At 36.9% G+C, this 22,899-nt stretch overlaps 1 protein-coding gene across 2 annotated transcripts in view; it reads left to right on the top strand.

The window, feature by feature from the left end:
- The window catches only part of LOC103033987 (1-phosphatidylinositol 4,5-bisphosphate phosphodiesterase beta-1), an 82,297-nt gene that overhangs the window by 13,373 nt on the left and 46,025 nt on the right, over positions 1 to 22,899 (top strand). For both annotated transcript variants that reach the window (XM_007257442.4, XM_007257443.4), the window contains exon 3: positions 11,016 to 11,084. In XM_007257442.4, the coding sequence (XP_007257504.1) occupies positions 11,016 to 11,084 (69 nt within the window). The remainder of the gene's footprint in view (positions 1 to 11,015; positions 11,085 to 22,899) is intronic.

The raw sequence follows: 22,899 nt of genomic DNA, 5'->3' as shown, positions 1-22,899 counted from the left end.
CTTTTTTTCGTTGTTTTCTTATGTGTGTTTTGTTTGGTTGTTTTTTATTTTTATTTTTATTTTTGCTAATTTGTTAAAAGCACCACTCCACCGATTTGAGCATTATGGCAGAGTGCCCAGGCAGAAGTCCCTACTCAGTGAAGGACACATGATGAAAGCCCACCAGGAGTTTACCAAAAAAAGCACATAAAGGACTCTTAAGGCTTTAACTAACACCCTGCGCAAGTTGAGATGCTAATTGCTGTCTTACACCCTGCCAACAGGCACATCTTTTCACGCCTTGCACCTGTGACAGTTAAATAGCAATAGTCCTTATGACTATATCTATGCTAACGGGCGTAGTGGTCTGGAAATGAGGTGTGTTCAGGTAAATTTCAAGAATATTGCTATCTTGGCAACAGAAAACGCAGGTGCACAACTGATTGAAATGGACAACAGTCAACCATCTGATGTTTATTGCTATCTTGGCGATGCAAGCATGCTACATATGCTTACCCCTGTGTTTGTAAACACACATGGACACATATTAGTGTGAAAACCTAACTTATACATCATATTACCATTGTTCACCTCTCTCAGCAAGACCCTTCTCCCCTGATTATTTAGTTTGGTGGGGTGGCAGCTGTAGGAAAAGTCCTTGTTGTTCTCTTTTCAGGAACTTTCAGTACCTTCAGAAAATGTCTGTACCTTCTCCAGATCTGTGCCGCCCTTCACACAATTCTGTCTCTTGAGCTCTACAGGCTGCTCTTTCCTCCTCATGGCTTTGTGGTTTTTGCTCTAAGATGCATCATCAGCTGTGAGACCTTATATATAGAAAGGGGCATCCCTTTTCAAATCACGTCCAATCAACTGAACCTAGCAAAGGTGGACTCTTATCAAAGTGCAGAAACGTGCCATACTTCATGGCATCTGTGTTAGTGAAGAGGATAAATACTCCTGAATAAGCAGTTGCCAGAAATTATAGATTTATTGGTGTCAGTTTAACAGAATTTGATCACCAATAGTCATTACCCTATTAATTTGATTAGCAACACCTTGTGGAGTAGCAAAGCAGGGACTTTAGTAAGACTTAAGGATTGAGGGGTGAGCAGTAGTACATTTAGAGTGCCTGTGTTTGAATAAAAGTATTGATATTTAAGGCCATTTATCGATAATTTACTGTGAATAAAAACTATACACAATATTGATATTTTGTCCCACCCCTATTAAATACATTTGCAAATTATTCTAAAACTCTTTATTCACATTTTATTATTTCATTATGATGCACATACAAAATGTGAAAAAAGACCGTTTTTAGTGTGTAAGATAGCAATGAACATAGCATTTTTAAGATTTGTTTAATGATTCTTAACTTGAAATGGCCTAGCGTGAATGCCTAACATTGAAAGTTATTGCTATTTTAAATGAATTCAGCAACATTTTAAAAAGTTTTGCTCATTTATTACAATAATGCAAAAAGTATCTTTCCAAAAAAGAGCATGTCTGGTCTGATGATTAGAACAGCTTCTCATACTTGGTGCTCAATAGTAATTGCTTTCAAAATGATCCAAATAGATTTATGAGTGGGTGAGGTTCCAGTGCAGGAAATCACATCATGAAATGAGGCAGTATTGTGCGTTTGTGGGAGTGGATGCTTCAGCCAGAATAGAAAATAATGGCAATGTTATATTGTTTGAGCCAGCGCTGCATTTCACTTATCTCTCTTTAGGATAGCATGGGGAGTTGTGCAGATAAAAGGCTTGTGCTCTCATAAAAGGGATGGTACCTTTGGTGCTCATTAAACATCAGTCAGTCAGGCATTGTGTTGAGAAATGTGTTATTGTTGGCTTACACAATTACTTACACAATGGATTGTGATAAGTAGGCATAAGCTTCTTCAGCTTTTAAAGTTTGTGAGGTAATGCCACCAATTGTAAAATAGCCCTGCCTTTAACAAATTCTAGAACATTTACTTTTTTCTTTACTTTTTTCCCCCAATGCAGACAGTATGATCAAATTTATTTAATTTGTTAATATACGTCCATTTGTTTATTTCTGGTCTGAAAAAAATACCACTTTGTAACGTTGTAATGTTTATATCTCATTCTTTCTGCAAACATGACTTAAAGGAGGAATCCGTGGTAAAATAGACTTGGGGTGTAGTGAAATGTTTCACCCCCAGCTTTTCAAAATACAGTGCCCACAATGCTACTGATAGGGGCATAGCTATTTTACACCATTACCATCTTAAAGTAGCTCCACACTTCACTGGTAAAATCCAGAGGTTCCTAGTATTGAGCCTGTATAAGCCTGTTGGGAGCATCGGCTAAAAGTCCTGTATTTTGGAATGCTAGAGGTGAATGGATGGATGTACAGTACTTTCGAAAATAAAATGAAGTTGATCAGACATTAAATATTGCATTTTTTCTCTGCATTGATCTGCATTTTGTTTTTATAGTATTAAAGAACATAGCATTTAGCTTTCATGGCCTCCCTGCTAAAAGTCCCATGTATATACAGCTCTGAAAAAAAAATTTAAACAAGAGACCACTTTAATTTGACCAAATTCAAAACTTCTGGAATATAATCAAGAGGCAGATGGATGATCACAAGCCATCAAACCAAGCTGAACTTGCTTGAACTTTTGCACCAGAAGTGGCATAAAGTTATCCAAAATCAGTGTGTAAGACTGTTGCAGGAGAACATGCCAAGATGCATGAAAACTGTGATTAAAAAACAGGGTTATTCCACCAAATATTAATTTCTGAACTCTTAAAACCTTATGAATATGAACATGTTTTCTTTACATTATTTGAGATCTAAAAGTTCTGCATCTTTTTTGTTATTTCAGCCATTTCTCATTTTCTGCAAATAAATGCTCTAAATGACAATAATTTTATTTGGAATTTGAGATAAATGTTTTCTGTAGTTTATAGAATAAAACAACAATGCTCATTTTACTTAAACATAAAAGTATATATAGCAAAATCATAGAAGCAGATTCAGAAACTGAAGGGGTCTTTTTCCAGAGCTGTATATGTTATATATATATTTAATGTTAAAACAGTAAAAAAAAAAAAAAGAAGAAAAATCTGTCTCTCTTCCACTGACCTCACATTGCACTGATGAACCGCACAGCATACTGCATGTCTGGAAAACCGGCTGTACTTCTCTCAAAAGGGATAATTTTTGCTCTTCATGTTGTATCAAGGCCACCCACGCATGCGGTGGGCTGACCTTGAATGTGTTTTCTTGGCATAGCAACTACAGTTGAGAGTCCTGTAATACAGCTAAAGAGAAAGATCATCCAGGAAATTGGTGACACGTTGCTCGCTGTCTAGGGCTGTGTAGGTCAGCTTTTGTGACCACCTGGAAATAAAGGCCAACATATAAACCCTCTTATAACTGTTGTCCCTCACAAAAAATCAAGTGCACTCCAATGGTCCTTTGTGTGATACCATAGAAGAACCACTTTTGAATTTAACAAAAATAAAAATGTTCTTCAATAGATAAACCTGAAAAACCTTCCCAAGATATAAAGATGCTTATCAATTTAAAGAATCTTCATACTGACTCAAACATATCTTGTATGAAATGGTTCTTTTTAAAGTAATTTTGCAGTGATTCTGACACTGCAGTGATTCTGAAGTAATAGTGTTGTGCTGTTATTGTGTGTTGTGCTGGTGTGAGAGGATCAGACACAGCAGTGCTGCTGGAGTTTTTAAACATCTCTGTGTAACACACTCATTTAATTGCAAATTAATTCTGTTACCAAGTTTACAGAGCTTGGTGATGTGTTAGTGGTTCTATTTTGCAATGTAAACACAGTGTCGCTACTGTTGAGTTTCAAAGCTTTTATACTAGATAGACTAGGCTAGATTACAATTTTTAATTTTTGCTTTATTCTTTACAATTATAATTTGATTAATCTCATAACTAACTCACTACCCCTCAGACTCTCTCTCACACTCACACACACTGCTGCTGCTGCTCTGCTAAAGCTTTTTATTTATTTTTTTAACACATACAAAGATTGTATTTGAAAATAGTCAAAACTACCCTGTGATGATACATAAAAATATATATTTTAAAAATAAATTAATAAAAAAGAATACCAGGCATACCATACTGCACAACTGTTTTTGTCCCCCTCCTAAAAATACAGGGAAACACTAGCATATTTTACTAGCATATTTATTAATTATTAGCATAATTTATAGTTTTTCAGAATATATTGTTAAAACCAGTAATATAAATATAGTTCAAAATCGCAATCTCATTGCATCATCCAATTCGAGTCCTGTCTAATCACTTGCAAATAACAGTGCTGACATTCATCTCAACACATGTGATATAAGAAATAAATCCGTTTTTCTTACCCTCTGAACACAGTGTTTAAGAACTCCAGCAGCACAGCTTATCCACTGGTCCGCTGATCCACTCATGCCAGGGCAACACACACTAACACAAGATTACCATGTCAGTGTCTGAGAGTGATCCACCACCCAAATAACTCCTGCTCTGTGGTGGTCCTGTGAAGTCCTGACCAAGAAGGAGGATATAAATGTATTCAAAGAAACAGAAGGACTCAGTAAAGCTGATAAAATGGATAGTGAGAGTAGAAACAAGAAGCTGGTCATAAAATTCTGATATGACTGTGTACAATTATTTTTATTAGTGCAATTTAGTAATCTCTAGAGATTTCTACACCAGTAATCTGCATCTTTTGATTAATTTGGCTTTTGGATTCCAGATGCTGTTGAATAATACATGCTGTGAACAGACGATAAGACATGTCCGTGGAGTGATATTTGTACGCAGTAATGAGATGAAATTGCCTCGACTTTCTGTCATTTGTCTTCTGAGGATACGCCGGTACGTACAGGATGTTCTGGACGGAACTTGTGCATTCCCTGTTAGTAGAGTGTCTGAGAAAAATGCAGCAATCCAGTCACCAAATCACAGCTCGCAATAAATTTCTGCTTTTGTAGCGAATGTGCAGCGAAATCATAAACACTTGCCAGCGGCTGTAAAATAATAGCTTGCTGTAGTGTTATGCAAACCAAGGGTCTTTTGATCAATACTTGTGCTTCTATTTTTATAGCACTGCAGGCTGGCTTGTCATCGGTGAGAGGCAAGAAAAAACATGACACTCATTTAGTCCCCACCAGCACTGCTGCTGTATCCGCTGTATGACTTATCCTCTGCCCAGGAAGTCGACATGTTGTTCGACGTTCTGCTAAAGCTAGGGATGAGCAATACTTGGGGGGGGGGATAAAACCTTTGATATTCTTCAAATATCTGAGTGATTCTCAATTACAATTTCAATTATTATTTTAGTTCTTACATCAGAACTAAAAAAGGACTGTTTAATTTTTGTTTTTTATTTGTAGATGTACCAAAATAGAAACAGCACCGTTTAACCCACCTGTTATGTTCATTTGTCAGAAACAGCAATGGTGTTACCAGGTCATATTGACCCGGTGCATGGTTAATTATCCAAAAGATGTCTAAAACCAAAAAAATCATAGTAAGCAGTGTATATATTTAATTACTGACTTTCTATCATTATTTAGTGCAATGATGGTTCTTACCTCTAACAGGCAGTGGTTTAATTGGGATAATTCACTCGTTTTTCATTAAAAAAAAATACGTGTTCAATTTTTTTTAATGTTTCACTACTTTATTATTTTTGAAAGACCAACATATAAAACACAATAGTTTTACATAACACTGAAACATAACATTGCAATGTTGTTTTAGTTTTAGTTTTTCTGACATAGGTTTCAAATATGTGAGATGAACCATTTTCATGTCATATGATGATTACACTAATTATGGCAAGCAGAAGTAGTTTCACACTGAAAAAAATACTTTTAAATATTTTTCATAGACATTCAAACAATAAAATGGGTCAATTTGACCTGTAACATAACAGGAGGGTTAAATATATACAATGTGCAAAGTTTTATACCACAGAACATGTACTATTTGGATTGTAGGTAATGTTTAGCACTGCAGTGACACTGACATGGTGGTGGTGGTGTGTAAGTAGTTAGTGTGTTGTGCTGATATGAGTGAATCAGACATTGCAGCAGTGCTGCTGTCCTCTCTGTTAGACACTCCTACCTAGCTTCTTCATCACATAGATGTGAAGTCAGAAAGAGAAGGACACTGCCTGTCGGATGCTGTAACATTAAGCTGTTTAAAAACTCCAGCAGCACTGCTCTGTCTGATATAATCATGCAAATTATAATTAATAACTAACAATACACACTAACCCCTAAATAATACCTCCTATGTGGAGGCCTGACCATATAAAGACCAGGGTGATGGAAGGATACTAAAGTAAGCAGAGAAACAAAAGTACTACACCCTGTAATTGTAGAACATTAAAGAAAAGAGCTTTTATATGCTCAGTAAAGCTGAAACAAATGGTGTATAATGGGTGTAGAAACAAAGTGGTGGTCATAATGTTATGCTTTATTGGTGTATATAAAGACATGCATTAATGACAATTGCATTAAAATAAATAACCACCCAAAAATAATTTTAAGACTGTGTGACTGTGCACCTAACCCGAATAAATGTGCAACAGGTCTGAGATATAGTCAGTTTAGGTGATGTCCGCCGTGTGTGACCGTACCTTCCACAAGCTCATTTCTGAGCTCCACAAGTGTGTCTGATGCCTGCCTTGAAATTGCTATAACCCTGTGTCCCCTTCATAGACAACCTCCCTCCCCTGTTGCCATGGTGCTAGTCACAAGCGCTTACAGCCGTGTCTGAATTTTCCTAGTTGTCTTGTTAATCCAGGTGATGGAGATAAAAAGCACCAGATCGTGGAAGATGGAGCCCCATTATTCAAACTGCCTTATGATTGATTTGCCCATCATGAATATTGCATCGTTGACACAGAAGACATTCTCACTTGAAGCAATCAAACAGAAAGATAGAGTGTGTTAAATGTAACCAACAGCCGTGTGTGTCTTCGTGTGTTGTCTGGTTCAGGATGTCTGTTTTTCTTCTGAATTATTTAAGCAATACTGTATCCACTGGGGAACCCTCAGGGCCTTCTGGGTCTTCAGTGAAGGCTCACTGATTTCTGGGATGAAAAAAAGCTCTTATTGTTACACATTTATTTATTTTTTACTTTTTGTTGTTGTTCAGTTAAAAAAAAAGCTTAAATGGAAAATTATCACTTTTTCCTTTAATGCTATTAGATATTAAAGATATAGATAAACATGTTCTTCCATTTGTTGAAAACAGTGGCTGTAAAAAAATACGAATTGGGCAGTCTCTTAAATGTAAATCCACCTTAGATCTAGTGCCTCTGCTGGCTGGTTGCAGTATGATGTGTAGCTTTACCCATAATCTTATGTTTTAATACAAACTAACCCATTTTTCTCTCTCTTATCCATTTTCTCCTTTAAAGGAGAAATCCATTTTAAAATGGTCTTGGGTATAATGAAACCTGATAATGTTTATGAACTTCTGACAAACAGTCCACTTCCATTCATCCCCAGCATTTCAAAATATAGCGCTTTTAGCCAATGCTCCCAACAGACTTACAATGCTAGTGATAGGGGCATAGCGTTGCTCATGCAAAGAAAATCACTATTTTTAAACCACTAACAAACTCAAATTGGCTCTACACATCATTCGTAAAATTCAAAGGTTCTAAGCATTGTTAGGCTTTTGGGAGCATCGGATAAAAGTCAAGTATTTCGGAATGCTGGATGTGAATGTAGGTGGGCTCCAGACTTCACTGGTAGAATTCCAAAAAAATAGTCACTGAGAGCTTTGATAGTGCACAGGTAGTTTATTAAAAAACAACTGTTTATACACACAGTACCTTGAAGTAGGATACGGAAACAGATTGCAAAATGAATTCTGTGGAAATGCATGAATTTCAGCTGTTGCAAAAAAAAAAACCTCTATAATATTCACGCATTTCAAATGAATTAATTTTGTAATCTGTTTCTCTATACAGTAAACTTATCATGACTTAATTTCTTAATGTAACTTAGTTTTGTAAACTTAATTCTGCTATATTTTAGGAAGGTGGTTACACTTAGAAAGGAAGTGATTGACAGCCTTTGCTGGAACAGACCACTCACAGAGTAGCTACAGAGATGTTAGCTAGTTGGTGTGTGGGTGTAGTGTAGTGTAGTTTGTTTAAGCAATAATACTCTCAAAGTTCGTGCTATAACGTGTAATATTGGCGCTGCGGTTGTAGGCACAAGGCCGAGTACTGTAGAGTGCCTATATTACACGTTATAGCACAAATCTTGAGTGTATTATTGCGATTATACCACAGTTTCATTATCGCTGTTTATTGAAAGATTTTGAGTTAAAAATTATGGGTTTTAATATAGTTTAAATTCCAGCTCTGTTTGTAGCTGCGCTGTTTGGCTTGTAAGCGCTGCATCATTGCTAGGTTACCTGTATGTGGCGGAGTAATACATGGAGAGCTTCGTTTACAGTGCATTACCAGCTGATAATGGCACTCATAGAAAGCTTCTCAGCCAATCACCTTGCAGGGTCGGAATTAACTGTGGTATAATAGAAATTTTAATTGTTGTATAATAAAATACATAGACTCTACAGTGGAGACATTAAACAGTTTTTGCAAGATATTTGTAAAGAGTAATACAGTATATGGACAAAAGTATTGGGACACATGCTTTATACCCCCTAACCCACTCCTGGTATTAGACATGGTGTCATTAGGTTTGTGTTAATCTGTTGCGGGGAGCTCTGGTGGGAGTATTTCTCTAGAGGGACTAGACAAGCTGTGTGTGCAACTCAACGTATCTAAATGCATTAATTAAAAAGGGTGTCTACAAACATTTAGACATTGGACAAGGTTTTTTTGAGTCCTCACCCACATCAGTATCTTTAGCCTTCAGCTTATCATGTTCTTGACGTCATCCCTTCTGTTTTTAACAGTTGTGAGACAAGAAGTGGCGTTGGAAAACTGCATTATCAGTGTTTTTCCATGACTGAGATCTCAAAATCAACAACGTCTTTTCTTGCTGTGTTTTCCAGCCTGCCTCTTCCAGCTATTTTTACAGTGAGCTTCCCCAGTTAAGTTAAAAAATCCTTAAACCCTGTGTATAGGCCTATGTTTTTCCGTTTATCCCTTTTGTAAGTAGCTTGCTGTTGCAGTTTGCATCAGTTTCACAAACCCTAAAATAGAACCCTGAGGGACTGCACAAGTGTGCTAAATGCTCACCAAATAATTCATAATGGTTTCTTCACTTGGACTAACAACTGAATAATTAACCTAGGGTTCAGTGTGTTAACTCTCTGTAGAAAAGCTTGCCTTTTTGTTTTCAGAGTGAAAGTGCAAAAAAACATGCTAAAACCTCTTGTGCTTGCAAACATCTTGCATTATTATTATTACCGGGATTGTACTACTGTGTCTAGTTTAGTTTTTAGTCTAAAACGCTATGGATTACCTCACCTACCTCACCTCACCAATGGAAATAGCACTAAAAGAATATTACAATATTTCAGGGTAATGGAAAAAAAAAACATTAAAAAATATAATTTATATAAATATACAACTGTAACAAAGTAATTGTTCATGCATCCATAACATAAGCATAACATACTGCAAATATTACAAACGATATAAAAGAAATCCCCTAAAATTTTACAGTAAATAGCAAATTAAATACAGAATAGACAACAATTAAGACAGAATACTGCTATTATCACAATATGGATTTTTTGTTTGTTTAAAAAGTGTAAACAATATTGTTTCATACAATACAATATAGCACACCCCTGCTATGGTCAAGAATTAGATGTAAAGTCATAATGGGAATTTTGTTTACAGTGTAAAACCTTTTATTTTCACTGTGGGGAAACATGAAGAGCTAGAAGAGCAGAGGTAACAGTAAGTGATGGCTAGAGTCATGTTAATTCCATCAAATTTAGCTCCCAACATTTTTCAGTTTTGAATTAACGAATTTGAACAGCAAATGTCTTCTTAATTTTTTCCTGCCCGGACATAGTTCACTGCTCTTCGACCATGCCATGAGGATGCTGTCAGATTTAGATTGCACTCGGTTTGGCTGCAGCTGTCTGAAGGCATAACCGTCACTAGTTCCAAAGCTGTGGGAGACAGAGCAGCGCTCAGTAATTGCAAATTTTTCTCAAGAATATATTTGATGGAGTTGTCAGTTTGCACCTTTGAACTGAATTCCCCATAACCTGGAATAAGCTGTTCTGCTGTACGTTACCTCTTTTTACCTCCTGTGTCCTTTTGGACTCTTTGTCTCATGCATTGTATAGCAGCCTTTCAAGACTAGGAGTTTCATTTGGCCCTAGATTCGTTTTGCATCACTTTGCATATGGTTTACATAGATGAGCTGTCTTGCAATATAAAAATACAACAGTTTGGGCTCAGAGTGGTCCAGCAACCTTATGATCTGCCACTACATTAGAAGATCACTGGTTTGAATCTTGGTCATGCTGCTTGCCATCAGCAGTAGGAGTCTGAGAGTGCATCGCTTTTTTTTTTTTTTTTTTTTTTTTTATATATACATATTTTGATTTTGGCTAGATACATAGTTGTTATTCACGTTATGCTGATATTTCGTGATGAAAGGATAAATAGATATTGTACAAAATAACGTTGCTCTTCAATAAAATATCCTAATTAGTTTTTTCCTTTTGTCCTGGAAGTTTTTTTTGCATATTACATAAAATTCAGTTGTTGATAGAGCAAAAAAAACATTTTATTGGATTTTAATTGAATCAAATCTTTCTTTAAACCAAACAGTTCCTGAAATGTGCTTTTTTTTAGATTTTGTCGGTTTAACATGGAGCAGTTATTTTACTCCAATTTTTGATACAAAAATAGTCATATTTTAATACCACAAAAGTACCTGCAGAAAAGAAAACTATTGTATTATATTATATTATTTCAAATATTGTGCTGCTCTTTGAAATAATTATACAAAAATGAAGGAGACATCTGAGACAATATTATAAATATTGTTCATTGTTCTTTGTCAATACAGGAAACTGATTTGTTGGACATCACCCATATCAAGGATGCAAGAACTGGAAAATGCACCAAAACACCAAAGGTAAGAGTTGTTGGCCATTGGCTCTATAATATTCCTTTTTATGTGATAATCTATTTATATTCCTTCCATAACTTTAGCATACACTAAATTGCCAAATGTATCCCAAACACCCATTTGAATCATTGAACTTAGGTTCAAATCACTTCCATGGCTGCAGGTGTATAAAATCAAGCGCCTAGGCATGCGGACTGCTTCTACAAGCATTAGTGAAAGAATGCATCACTCTCAGGAGCTCATTGAATTCCAGCATGGTATTGTGAAAGGATGCAGCACCTTTGCAACAAGTCCAGTCGTGAAATTTCACTACTCACCACTACTAAATATTCCACAGTCAACTGTCAGTGATATTATATCAAAGTAAAAGCAACTGAGAACAAAAGCAAAACCTCTGTCAATGTCAATCTCTACAGACCTCCAGATGTCATGTGGTCTTCATATTAGCTCAGATTTGAAACAGTAGATCATAGGAAGCTGCTTCATGGAATGTGTTTCCATGGATGAGCAGCTCCATCCAAGCCTTATATCACCAAACATAACGCGGGCGAGCAGATACTTTTGTCAGTATAGTGTAATATAGAAGCTGTCTGTATCTACTCTCTTTTATTAGGTTTCAGATATATTCCAGTTAAGAGCAGTCTTACCTATTACACCTACTGTATGTCCCGACCCTGTACTAAATATAGATTAATAGCACTCATGGGTGATAAGAATCTCTGAATGAGGGTAATGGGCTATGCAGTCTGGGCTGGAGTGCCAGAGGCAGGCATCTGGACCCACACTCCAAGCTAAAAAAAAAAAAAAAGTAGCAGTGATTTCCCAGGCTCGTTTTTGTGTTATTTACACACACATACACGCACGCACATACACACAAATACATGCACGCACATACAGCCAACATAGTGAGATTTCACAGTGCCAGTACCTAGGCAGGCGGCTAACTGCATGCTTAATTACAAATGACAAGGACAAAGAGAGGAGAAAAAAAAACATATCACTAACACAGAGGTGATGTGAAGCACATGTGGCTATTTTGGTTAACCAGGCCAAACCAGGGCAAACCAGAATACATGTCCCTAAACCCTGCTGAGATTGGCTGTGTGCTGAAGTGTGTAAGATGGTTTATAATCAGTATTCCTCCCCTTTCCTTCCCTCTTTGTTGAGGTGAACTGTGCGGCACTCGAGACAGCGTCTTACAGAGATTTCTCAGGGCTGTAGGATGGCTTAAGGGTCACGGCTGAGAGTAAGTCGGGGGAAACGTCTTGTGTCAGCGCTGACTGAATAAATCTCAGAAATTCTCATTCATATGACGCCGCCCGCAGCTCACTCCCAACTGTTCAGTCACCCGTGCAGGGTGAGGTCAAAACTGGTTGAGGCAAAAAAGAAAGAGAGAAAGAAAGAAAGAAAGAAAATGAATGAGAATCTTATTGAAATCTCATGTCGTGAGGCTTGAGATGTTGTCTGAGGGAACGCGCCCGGAATGATAGACTGCATTACTCAGCACCTAATGAAATATGACAAACGAAGCGTGATGGAGGGAGGCCAATGCTACATGCTGGAGGAAGAAATTTATACCATTGTCTAGGGATGCACTGACTATTTGGTAACTGAATAGAACACCGGCAGTGCATTTTTTTTTTTTTTTTTTTCCCTTTTCAGCCAAATATTTTCAGTTGGTAAATATTAAATGCTACACAGTGTTAACTAAGCGTCATATTTCTGTAGTTTTGTGTTTAAGTTTTCTTTAAAAAAGGAAAATTTCTTTTTTTTTTCTTTCTTCAATTTTCATCCCAATTTTACTCAACACACTCATTAGGACTCCCTCTATCACTAGTGATGCCCCAACACCAGGAGAGTGAAGACTAGCACATGCCTCCTCCAACACATGTGAAGTCAGCCACCGCCTCTTTTCGAACTGCTGCTGTTGCAGCATTGTCGTTTAGCATCACAGCACGTTCGGAGGATACTCGGTTCCGATACATCAGCTCACAGACGCCTGATCACGTGTTGATCGACATCACCCTTTGGAGCAATGTGGGGTGAGAATGCCATCTACCCACCCTGCTGAAAAAGGCAAAGCTGCATGTGCGGTGGTTTGAACCTGCGACCTCCTGCTCATAGTGGCAGCCCTTTAGTCTGCTGGACCGCTCAGGGCCCCTGACTTCTTTAATTTAAGCTATTTATATATTCAGTGAAAAAAAAATTGATTTTCAGCCTTTGGCCTCTCTTTGGCCAAATTTTTAGTTTAGTTTTAATTTGTTTGATTTTGGTTTCTGCCACTGTCCTCATATAAGAATTAACACAGCAGATGGAAGCTGGTAAATATTTTAAACTGAGTGTTTTCACATGCACTCAATTTTTTTTTTTTTGTATTCATTCATAATAAGGTTACTACAGTCAACGATTCCTCAAGTCATGTAAACAGCATACTCTGATTTCTTAGAACAGAGAAAAGCATTGTTCTGTGATATTATGGGCTGATTTAGATTATTGCCTGATTAATGTAAACGTGATATACATCAGATTACTGACAAACTTCAGTGTTCTGCAGTAATCAGACTCTGAAGTGCACATAAACGCGCTCTCTGACTTCCGATGCAGTCTTGGGTGTAATGAAAACCTAATGCCCGGTCTGGGCAGGAGCTATGATGAGATCTCCATCTCTAATCACTATTCTTATTCCCAAAGGCACAGTAAGCCCATAATAGAAAACCATTTGCTTTAAATGCGTTATCAGCAAACGATTGCGCATTGCACAGTGTCGTCACCATTCTGAACAGTAGGATCATAAATGCCATGCTTATGTTTGTTGTGCTTTTAAGTTTTTTATAAGGTGTGCAAATTAATAAGAAAGAAAGCCCATTAAAGTTACAATCAGTTAAATAATACACAACAAGACTTATATTCACAGAAAGAGATTTTTTTTTTAGTCCTTTTTTAAAAACGTCTGCTTTTGTCTGTTAATTCTCTTTCCTCTTTTTCCAAGAATTTCATAAAAGCATCAGGGAGAGTGTTAGACCGTCTCACTAGAGCGCTACAAGGACTGTAACAGGCAGAGATTGATTCTTTGGAAATGGAAATTGTGGAGATAATGAGACAATTTATACCACAAATGTATATGAGTCAAATTAAAGCTCTGGGACAGATCACTTGGAGGGATTAAGCAGTGGATTGTTGATGTGTACCCATCTGCTGAAAAGCCACTGGTGCTTTGCTGATGGCGTTGCTATTGGTAATGAACATATGGTTCGCTAGAAACTGTTTTTCCTCGGTATGTGAGCCAGACATTTGCAAACAATATGCTAATAGATACATATCTATAGACATCCGTACATTTATATATAAAAATGCGCCCTTTCATTTTAAACAATATTAAGATATGGTATGGTTTTATATAACTATAAATGTGTTTATATAAAATGTATTTATATAATTAAAATGTGTAAATGTCATTTTACTATGCCCTTGCAGCTGGTGTTTCCCCTCTTCACACCTTTCTGGCTGCTCTTGGGTTGTACTTGCTAGGATGGCCTGAAGTGGCCATGTTGGCAGTTTTATTTATTGGATGTCCTATAAAGGACATGGATATAATTTGCACACATTTATCGTCACTGTCACACAAAACTTGTGCCTCCATTTTTCTGTTTTTTATTTAGTTTTTGACACAAGTTAAACTAGCAAATTGCTTTCTCTTTTTTAAGTTTTCGTATAGAAGCAATAAGGGAGAAAATGGCACTGTTTATATGGAAAGACAACACAAATTTAGTTAGAGCAAATCATCATAGTGGCTTCCAGGTGCAAAGATATTCTGTTTCCAAAATTGTGTAAAGTATTTTACATTCCTCAATCCTCAGTGTTATCATCCACAGTAATACCACAGTACCACAAATTACCACAGTAGCTGGTAATAATACATGGATCTGCCTTCTTTGCCAAGAATTGTCTGTTCAAACAGTCAGTCAGTTCAGCATTCTTTAGCCTTTTCGGGACATGACAAAAGTCATAGGACACATTTTGGTCTGTGTATATACAACTCTGGGGAAAAAAAAAGAGATCACTTAAAAATTATGAGTTTCTTTGAATTTATTAAATAAAAAAAAAAACTCTGGAATATAGTCAAGAGGAAGATGGATGATCATTAGCCATCAAACCAAGCTAGGAGTGGCATAAAGTTATCCAAAAGCAGTGTGTAAGACTGGTGGAGGAGCACATGCCAAGATGCATGAAAACTATGATTAAAATATTGATTTCTGAACTCTTAAAACTTTAAGAATATGAACTTATTTTCTTTGAATTATATGAGGTCTGAAAGCTCTGCGTCTTTTTTGTTATTTCAGCCATTTCTCATTTAATAAATGCTTTAAATTACAATATTTGTGTTTGAAATTTGGAAGAAATGTTGTCTGTAGTTTATAGAATAAAACAACAACGTTCGTTTTGCTCAAACATATACCTATAAATAGCAAAATCAGAGAAACTGATTCAGAAACTGCAGTAGTCTCTTAATTTTTTTTTCAGAGCTTTATGTATATAGCGTTATGTTGTAAATTGCAGTCCTCACAAAATATACCTTGCCTCAGCTCTTCTCTCTGGGCACTGAGCCATCCGTACTCAGCCCAGCAGGCAGAGGAACTGGCAGGACCTGGGCCAGAGACGAGTGCAGGAAGAGGCTGCTCTCTGAATCCTGCCCACTTCTTCTCAAGCAAAAAATGCCTCTAGGAGGATTAGCAGCTCAACATCATTGCCATGAAATCAGGCCACCCCATCTGTTGACACGCTTCTAAAGGAGAGGAGAGCCCGAATGTCAGTTTGGACGTCAAAGTTAAATCAAACCTTCAGCTTCTAATTGTACCTCGCCTTTCTGTTTCATAGTAACTGATGTTTCTGGAGCTGAATGTATTTTTAGATTGAGGATGATATCGAGGATGGAATTACCACTCATTAGCAGAGCCCTTCATTTGATTTGGCTGTCGTACCAAAAGAATAAATGTTCTGTTCAACAGCCTCTCAGATTTTTCTTGCAATTATAATAATCGATTAAAGTTATGCAGCTGCGAAATTAATTGTGCTTGTGCCACCAAATTGTTATAATGATCTTATTTGCGAATTGAATGCCTCGTTTTCTCTGGCACACGCAGTCTCGTTGTGGCGGAGGGCAAGCAGTCAATTTTCTTTGCTGAATGGGGGGAGAAAAGAAAGGGGAGAAGCAGTAGGGGTGCAAAAATATATTGATATGAAGATTGCAGAATCACAATATTTAATTTTGCAATACTGTATTGATTTTACAAAAGAGAATTTATTTTTTAATATTGGAAATAAAGATTGTGGCAGGTTGTGGTTCATTTTGTATTGTGTTCTCAACCCCTGCCCTCTAGATAGCAGTGTTGTACTCAGTCTTTAGATTACACTGTTCTGACCAGGGGTGTGATATATTGTATCGTACACAATAATATCTACAACATTTTTGAATATCGTGAACGATATTATGTATTATTAGTATCGTTACATTCTGGATCATTGACTTCTGTTACAATCTGATAAAATTCTTGTATTTTTTAATATATCAGTTTGGGGTCTTCCATATCATATTGTATGCAACAGTAAAATGGAATTTTTATTGTATTGCAGTAGTGTATACTTAAAATATTTCGTTTTTTAATTCACTGTTTTGTCATATCGCCAAGGGTATCATTATCGTGAAAATACCATGCAATATTATGATATTATTTTATGGCCATATCTCCCAACCCTAGTTCTGACTGCATAAAAAGGAATATTATGAATATTATATAGTTTTTTTTGATACTATGACAGTTTTCAAACAATCACAATATACAGTATCATCTTACCTTACTGATTATTGTATTGCTATATATCGCAATAAACTGACTCTAAACCCCTGTATCATGATACGTATTGTATTGCCAAGTTCTTGCCTCTACACAGCACTAAGACGCAGACATTGTGCACCTCCAGCACAAAGCTGTTGGAACCCGAGGCGCCGTGGAGCTTCACTTTGCTTGAAGATGGGCTAAACATTTGGCAAAAACCAGTTCCCAGTGGCAGCAGAGCCTTGATGGATTGTTGCCATAGAAACTCTTGTGGAAAGGCTCGCTCTGTGTGTGACCAAAGCCATAGGCACATGAGCTAATGAGGTAGGAAGAAAGGGCATCCAACATGGCGAGGAGCCGGAGCAAGGACAAGGTGACAACACAAACAACAGTGTTTCACTGCAGACAGGTTGCAGCCCTCCCTGTGTGTTCGCCCGGCTGACTCATCTGATCCAAAACCTCCTCCTCCCCAGCACAGCCAAAATAATGAATATGCATTTTGGACCATTCTCGCTTGGAGAAAGAGAGAGAGAGAGAGCAAAAGAAAGAGAGGGAGAGAGAGGGAGTGAGAGAGAGAGAGAGAGAGAGAGAGAGGGAATGTTTGAGGAGAATCATCATTGATTACCATAGATTTGCTGTGTGTGTGGGTGGTGGCGAGGGTCCAGGGAGGGGTCTTACCTCACTGAATAAGAATAAAAAACATCCTCACGTGCCATAAACATGAAGTATGTTGTTTTCTTGTATTTTAGACTATATAAGGCAATCAGTGCAGTCCTAAAAGTGATTTGATGTACTTTTCTCTTAACCATTTTAAAGCAGCAAAGGGGGTAAAATATTTGTAACATAAATGTGCTTTTGTCACCATTCCTGCAAAGGCTATTACCGTATTTTTCACACTATAAGGCGCTCTTAAAATCCTTTAATTTTCCAAAACAATTTACCAGTCGGGTTGTTAAGAGCAGTAAAGCCACTCCGCTGAAGTACAGCATTATAGAAGAGGCACAAGGCTGGAGCAGTATTAGCATTAGCTGCTAACCGTGCTGAGTGCTAGCTCTTTCGCCGTTCAGTGGTGAGTGTTATCGGCCTGTAGCCTGCTCCTAACCCTGGCAAGCACTGCTGGAGCAGTATTAGCATTAGCCACTAACTGCGCTATGTGCTAGCTCTTTCGCCGTTCAGTGGTGAGTGTTATTAGCCTGTAGCCTGCGTGTTTACCGTATTAAAACAAGCTACGTGGGACAAACCGCTAGCTAATATCGCCCTGGCTTACAGGAAGACTGCTAACCACGGCTAATGCAATCTCTTGAAAACCTAATTTGGAAATCTAAACTTACTGTGAATAAACAGAAGCTATTTACTCACCCAAATAAACAGTTTTCAGGAATGAAATAACCTCTTGTCTTAGCTATGGTCAGTATTCATGACTTAACCATGAAGAAAGCACTAAAATCCAGGGACAATCCAAGTGACCATAGACAGATTATATAAAGTGGAGCTTTTTGGCCATAAAGAGCTGCGTTACATTTGGAAAAAAAATCAAAGTAAGATTGTCATGCCAGCTGTGAAGCGTGGTGGTGGTGGTAGTATAATGGTTTGGGAGTGGTCCAAGATGTCCTGCTTCTATTGTGGGCAGGGTGGCTATAAATTCTTCTCCATCAGAGAAATTAAACGTACACTTAAGAAATGGTCTCAACAAAATCCTGACCTAAACGCTGTTGATATGTTGGAAGTACCAGAAACTTTACTGCTTTGGAATGAATTTCATATTTATAAATAATGCTAATCCAGACAGATGTACACTAGTCCCAGATTCAATACTGTAGAATGTGTATTTATGTGTATTACCATTCGTATCAACACTGGCAGATATGTAAATTAGATATACCAGAAGCATAAGCCCGTAAGCCCAGAAATCCCATATCTGTGTGTACAAAGTATTGTCACATTTTGCACAAGAATTAAGGAGTACAACCCATGTGCTGGTAGCTAAGAAAGCAGATTTGCCGATTTTTCAGTAGAATATACAGTTTAAAGACATGCGTGATTAAACTGTGCATTTCCATTTTCAGGAAGGAGATTTATGTGGATTTAACCTTTTGCCCTGTTGGACTGTATTAAAGTCGAGTCAGAAGCTGCAGAGGAGCAGAACATTCATCATTACTTAAGCTGTCAGTGAGGTTGTGCATGATTAGAAATGCTGAAAGTCAGGAATTTTAATAACATGTGTTTTGAAAAGCAGTAAACCTCTCTTTTAATCCTAAGTTTGCACCTCACATCTGAAGGAGATCAAACATACTGTCTGTTTCCAGTTACATCTTTATAAGAACTTTTCAATCCCATCATCAGTTCTGATAAAATCTCTTACAGTCACTCTAAACGATTTTCTTGGAATCTGATCTGTCCGTGTAATGGAGCTCTCATTAAGCAAGGGAACTCCAGTGATTGTGGAATTGGCACACAGTAAAGTGTGTCAGTGAAGTGTGTGTATGTGGGGAGGTTTAATTAGAAATGGTAGATGAGTAACATGAAATCAGTAATATATACAAAAATAGGAATGCACTAAAACGATTAGTCTGAAAATAGCAAAAAGCACTTTTATTGTTTAGCTTAAAAAGTAGAAATTATTGGTTTTAATTAATAAAAAATATGAGTCAGAATAATCTGACTTTAATTATAAATATTTTAATGTAAACAAAATAATTATTGTAAGATTGCAAAATCGAATTATATTATGATTAAAATCAGTTAAGTTAAAATGCTGGGACTTCCTTATATTTTTGGGAGGGAGACAGAAATAAATGTGTAGTGTGGTTATTACCTTTTTGTACTCTCCTTTTGTGCTATCTCAGGCTAGTAAGGTAGTGAAGGTAGGAGAGAAAATGTGCCGAATGAGTGTGTGTATGTGTGGGGTGCATGTGGGGGTGTTTGCATGCACATGTGTGGGCACGCCTTCGTAAGAGAGATATCAAAATATAGCAAAATATAATTGAGGAGCATAAATAAAAAGTAAACTAACTTTGCTAGACTTTGCATTTGTTTGCCTAACGACTGGCTGACTTTCTTTGTGTAAATTTAAGTGCACATGTGGTTTGAGTAGCACTGAAGTGCATTCATGATTAGCACTGTAGTGAATAGCACTACTGAGGTAAATGTATGATAACACTGGAACTGCTGATGTAAATGTGTGACTTGAGTAACACTGTTTAGTTAAATGTATTGTTGGTAGGTTTGGAAATAAAACATTTTAAAAATAAAACATGTTCAAAAATATTTTTACATTTTAGTTTTGTATTAGCTTTTTTCTTTAATAAGCAAGATAAAAATACATTTAGGCTATTTCATTAATTTAGTTATTAAAATGGCAAAATTAAAAAATATGTGAAAAAATTTGTTTGTTGTTAGTTTGTATTCTTTATTTATTTTTGGTTTCGGCCAAAAATTCATTTCAGTGCATCCATAAACATTTCTGTTCTATTACATTTTTATTACATTTAACAGAGTCTGATGGAACATCTGTTATGAAAAATAATAAAGAAGGATAAAGAACTAGAACTGAGCAGGGAAATCCAGTAAGTGAAACCTCTCCAACCTATTCTTGGCAATCTTCATTGAATTAAAGTATAAAATTGGCTTGTGCGTCTGGACCAAATATATCAAAGATGCCAACATGGGCCAGAACAGAGGGATGAGTCATGGCGTGTAGGAGCGAACTCCACTCCGCTTATCACTGAAGCACACTGGTGCCTGTCTAGCAAACCAGTTTCAAAAGCGACAAGCATCTCTTTGCTGCTTTGCCTCATATAACCTTCTTCTGCACGCTCAGCTTGAGGCCATTCTGGATGGAGAGTGCTGCAACATAGTAAATGCATTTAGCTTATTTAAAAAGATATATTTCAGCTAATTTGCTTTGAGCTGAATGACAAACCGTGGGCACATTTTCTCTGTACAACAGACAGCAGTACATTAGAAACCTGGAACAGGGTTTTTTTTTTGTCTCCATTGTCTACATTTTTAGCTTTATCTCTGCTGTTTCATCACGCTTGTGCTCATCCAACCAGAATCTCCAGTCTCAGTGTTTGTGCACTGAATTATATTTGTTCAGCCATTCGTTGGGCTGTGCCGCAGATAGCGTGCAGAAAATCACTTCTTGATTGGAAAGTCATTGCATTTCATTGTAATTATCTTCTGGCAGCTGATGCAGGAACAAGGGGTCCAGTGCACCTGTTGAGCATTTACCAGTCTCACACACTGGTAAACGCTGGAGGAGAGAGATACAGTATGTATTGTCTAGGGAGGATATTACCAGTAGTTTCATACGTGATTATCATCAGAATACAGGATTTTTATATTCGTAGTGCATAGGCATCGGGTCATATTATCATATTGCTTATGCTCAGTGCTAAAAACTAATTTTAGTTCAGAGGTTTTAGAATGTTTGTTGCACTTTTGTAGGGCCATTTTTTCCAAATTATGTTTTTTTTTTTCTTTTAAGAATTTTACCTTTAGGGAAATTCTACAAATGATAGCAGATTGTACTGTATTCATTGAAATTAATTTGTATTATTTTGTAAAACTAAAGATATTTTAGTTATTCATTTAGCTGTTTTCCACAAAAAGATGTAGCAGTCACAGCTTTGGTCTACACAATTTGAAAATCAATAAAATACATCTGTGATGAACAAATTCAAGATTCAAGATTCAAAGAGTTTATTGTCATGTGCACAGTAAGAAACAAGTTTCCTCGTACAATGAAATTCTTTCTTTTCCCCTCGCCAAGTATGCTGCATAAAGATAAAAATAGAAAATATACAATAAGCAAGAAATTAACTAACTAAATATAGATATAAAATTGGTGTTAAATTTCTGTCTTTACATCATTTCTTCATAAAAGGAAAAAAAATTGGCGAGGTGGCCAAACTTTTGCATGCCTTTGCCATTTCTAACTTGTGAAACTCTGTTTTTTTATTTTAATAATGCCAAGACATGTTCTCAGCTAACATATTGGGCCTAAATGATGCCTAGGCATATTTACACCAATAGTCATGAATGTATATGCAAACAAATAACTTTTAATAAATTGGCCCAAAATGTCAATTCAAATGTAATGCTAATTTATTAATCAGATAATGTAACACACAGTTCTAGGTGGTATGCCTCAGTGTATGCCACATCTTACAGTGTGCACCAGGCTGTACAGATTCTCCAGTCAGTAGATAAGCCGCTGTGAAGAAAGGTAGTACTCACTCTGAGCACACCGCATTCTTCCACTGGCACCTTAATGAGCCATGACCTATACCCACGGTTCAACTACTGACTGCTCACTTCTCACCAGCAGCACATCACCCTTGGCAACGGAGCGAACAAGTCTTAGAGCAGGGGTGTCCAAACTACGGTCCGCGGGCCATTTGCGGCCCGTTTCCTTTTTTGGAGCGGCCCGCGAGGTATTTTAGAAATAGAATGAAAGTTGGCCCGCTGTTAAGCAGGTTTTTATAACGTGAGATTCAAAGTTTGAACACTAGGTGTCAGAAACGGGCCAAAGAGTCGGAGATGGTGCGCATTTCTAGCGCAGAAAAACGGGCCAAAGAGTCTAAAAGTTTGCGGAATTTAGGAGTTTTATTTTAAGAGACATCATGAAATTAAACATCAATTTGAAAAATCTTAGTTTATACAACACTGTCAAAGATAAAGATAGTTAGTCAAGTAAAATGGTGTGTAAATGAAATAATCAGGAAAAAAGTATTAATGAAAGTGGTATAGTTCATTATTTGTTTTATTACAGTCTTTGGCCCCTGACTTCAAATATATTTCTCCTTCTGGCCCCCAACAAAAAAAGTTTGGACACCCCTGTCTTAGAGAGTTTAGAGCTCCTGTTTGACAGCATGTATCAATAATTTCTCGCAAAACTATAGCTTATATCACAATATCAATATTTTGTCCCACCACTAATGTTGATGGTTAGTTATTTTGATTGTTCCCTTTTTGATTATGTA

This window comes from Astyanax mexicanus, chromosome 14 (genome assembly GCF_023375975.1).
Source record: "Astyanax mexicanus isolate ESR-SI-001 chromosome 14, AstMex3_surface, whole genome shotgun sequence".
Taxonomy (NCBI): Eukaryota; Metazoa; Chordata; class Actinopteri; order Characiformes; family Acestrorhamphidae; genus Astyanax; species Astyanax mexicanus.
The sequence above is the reverse complement of the archived record's forward strand: the minus strand, read 5'-3'. Positions and strand labels throughout refer to the sequence as shown.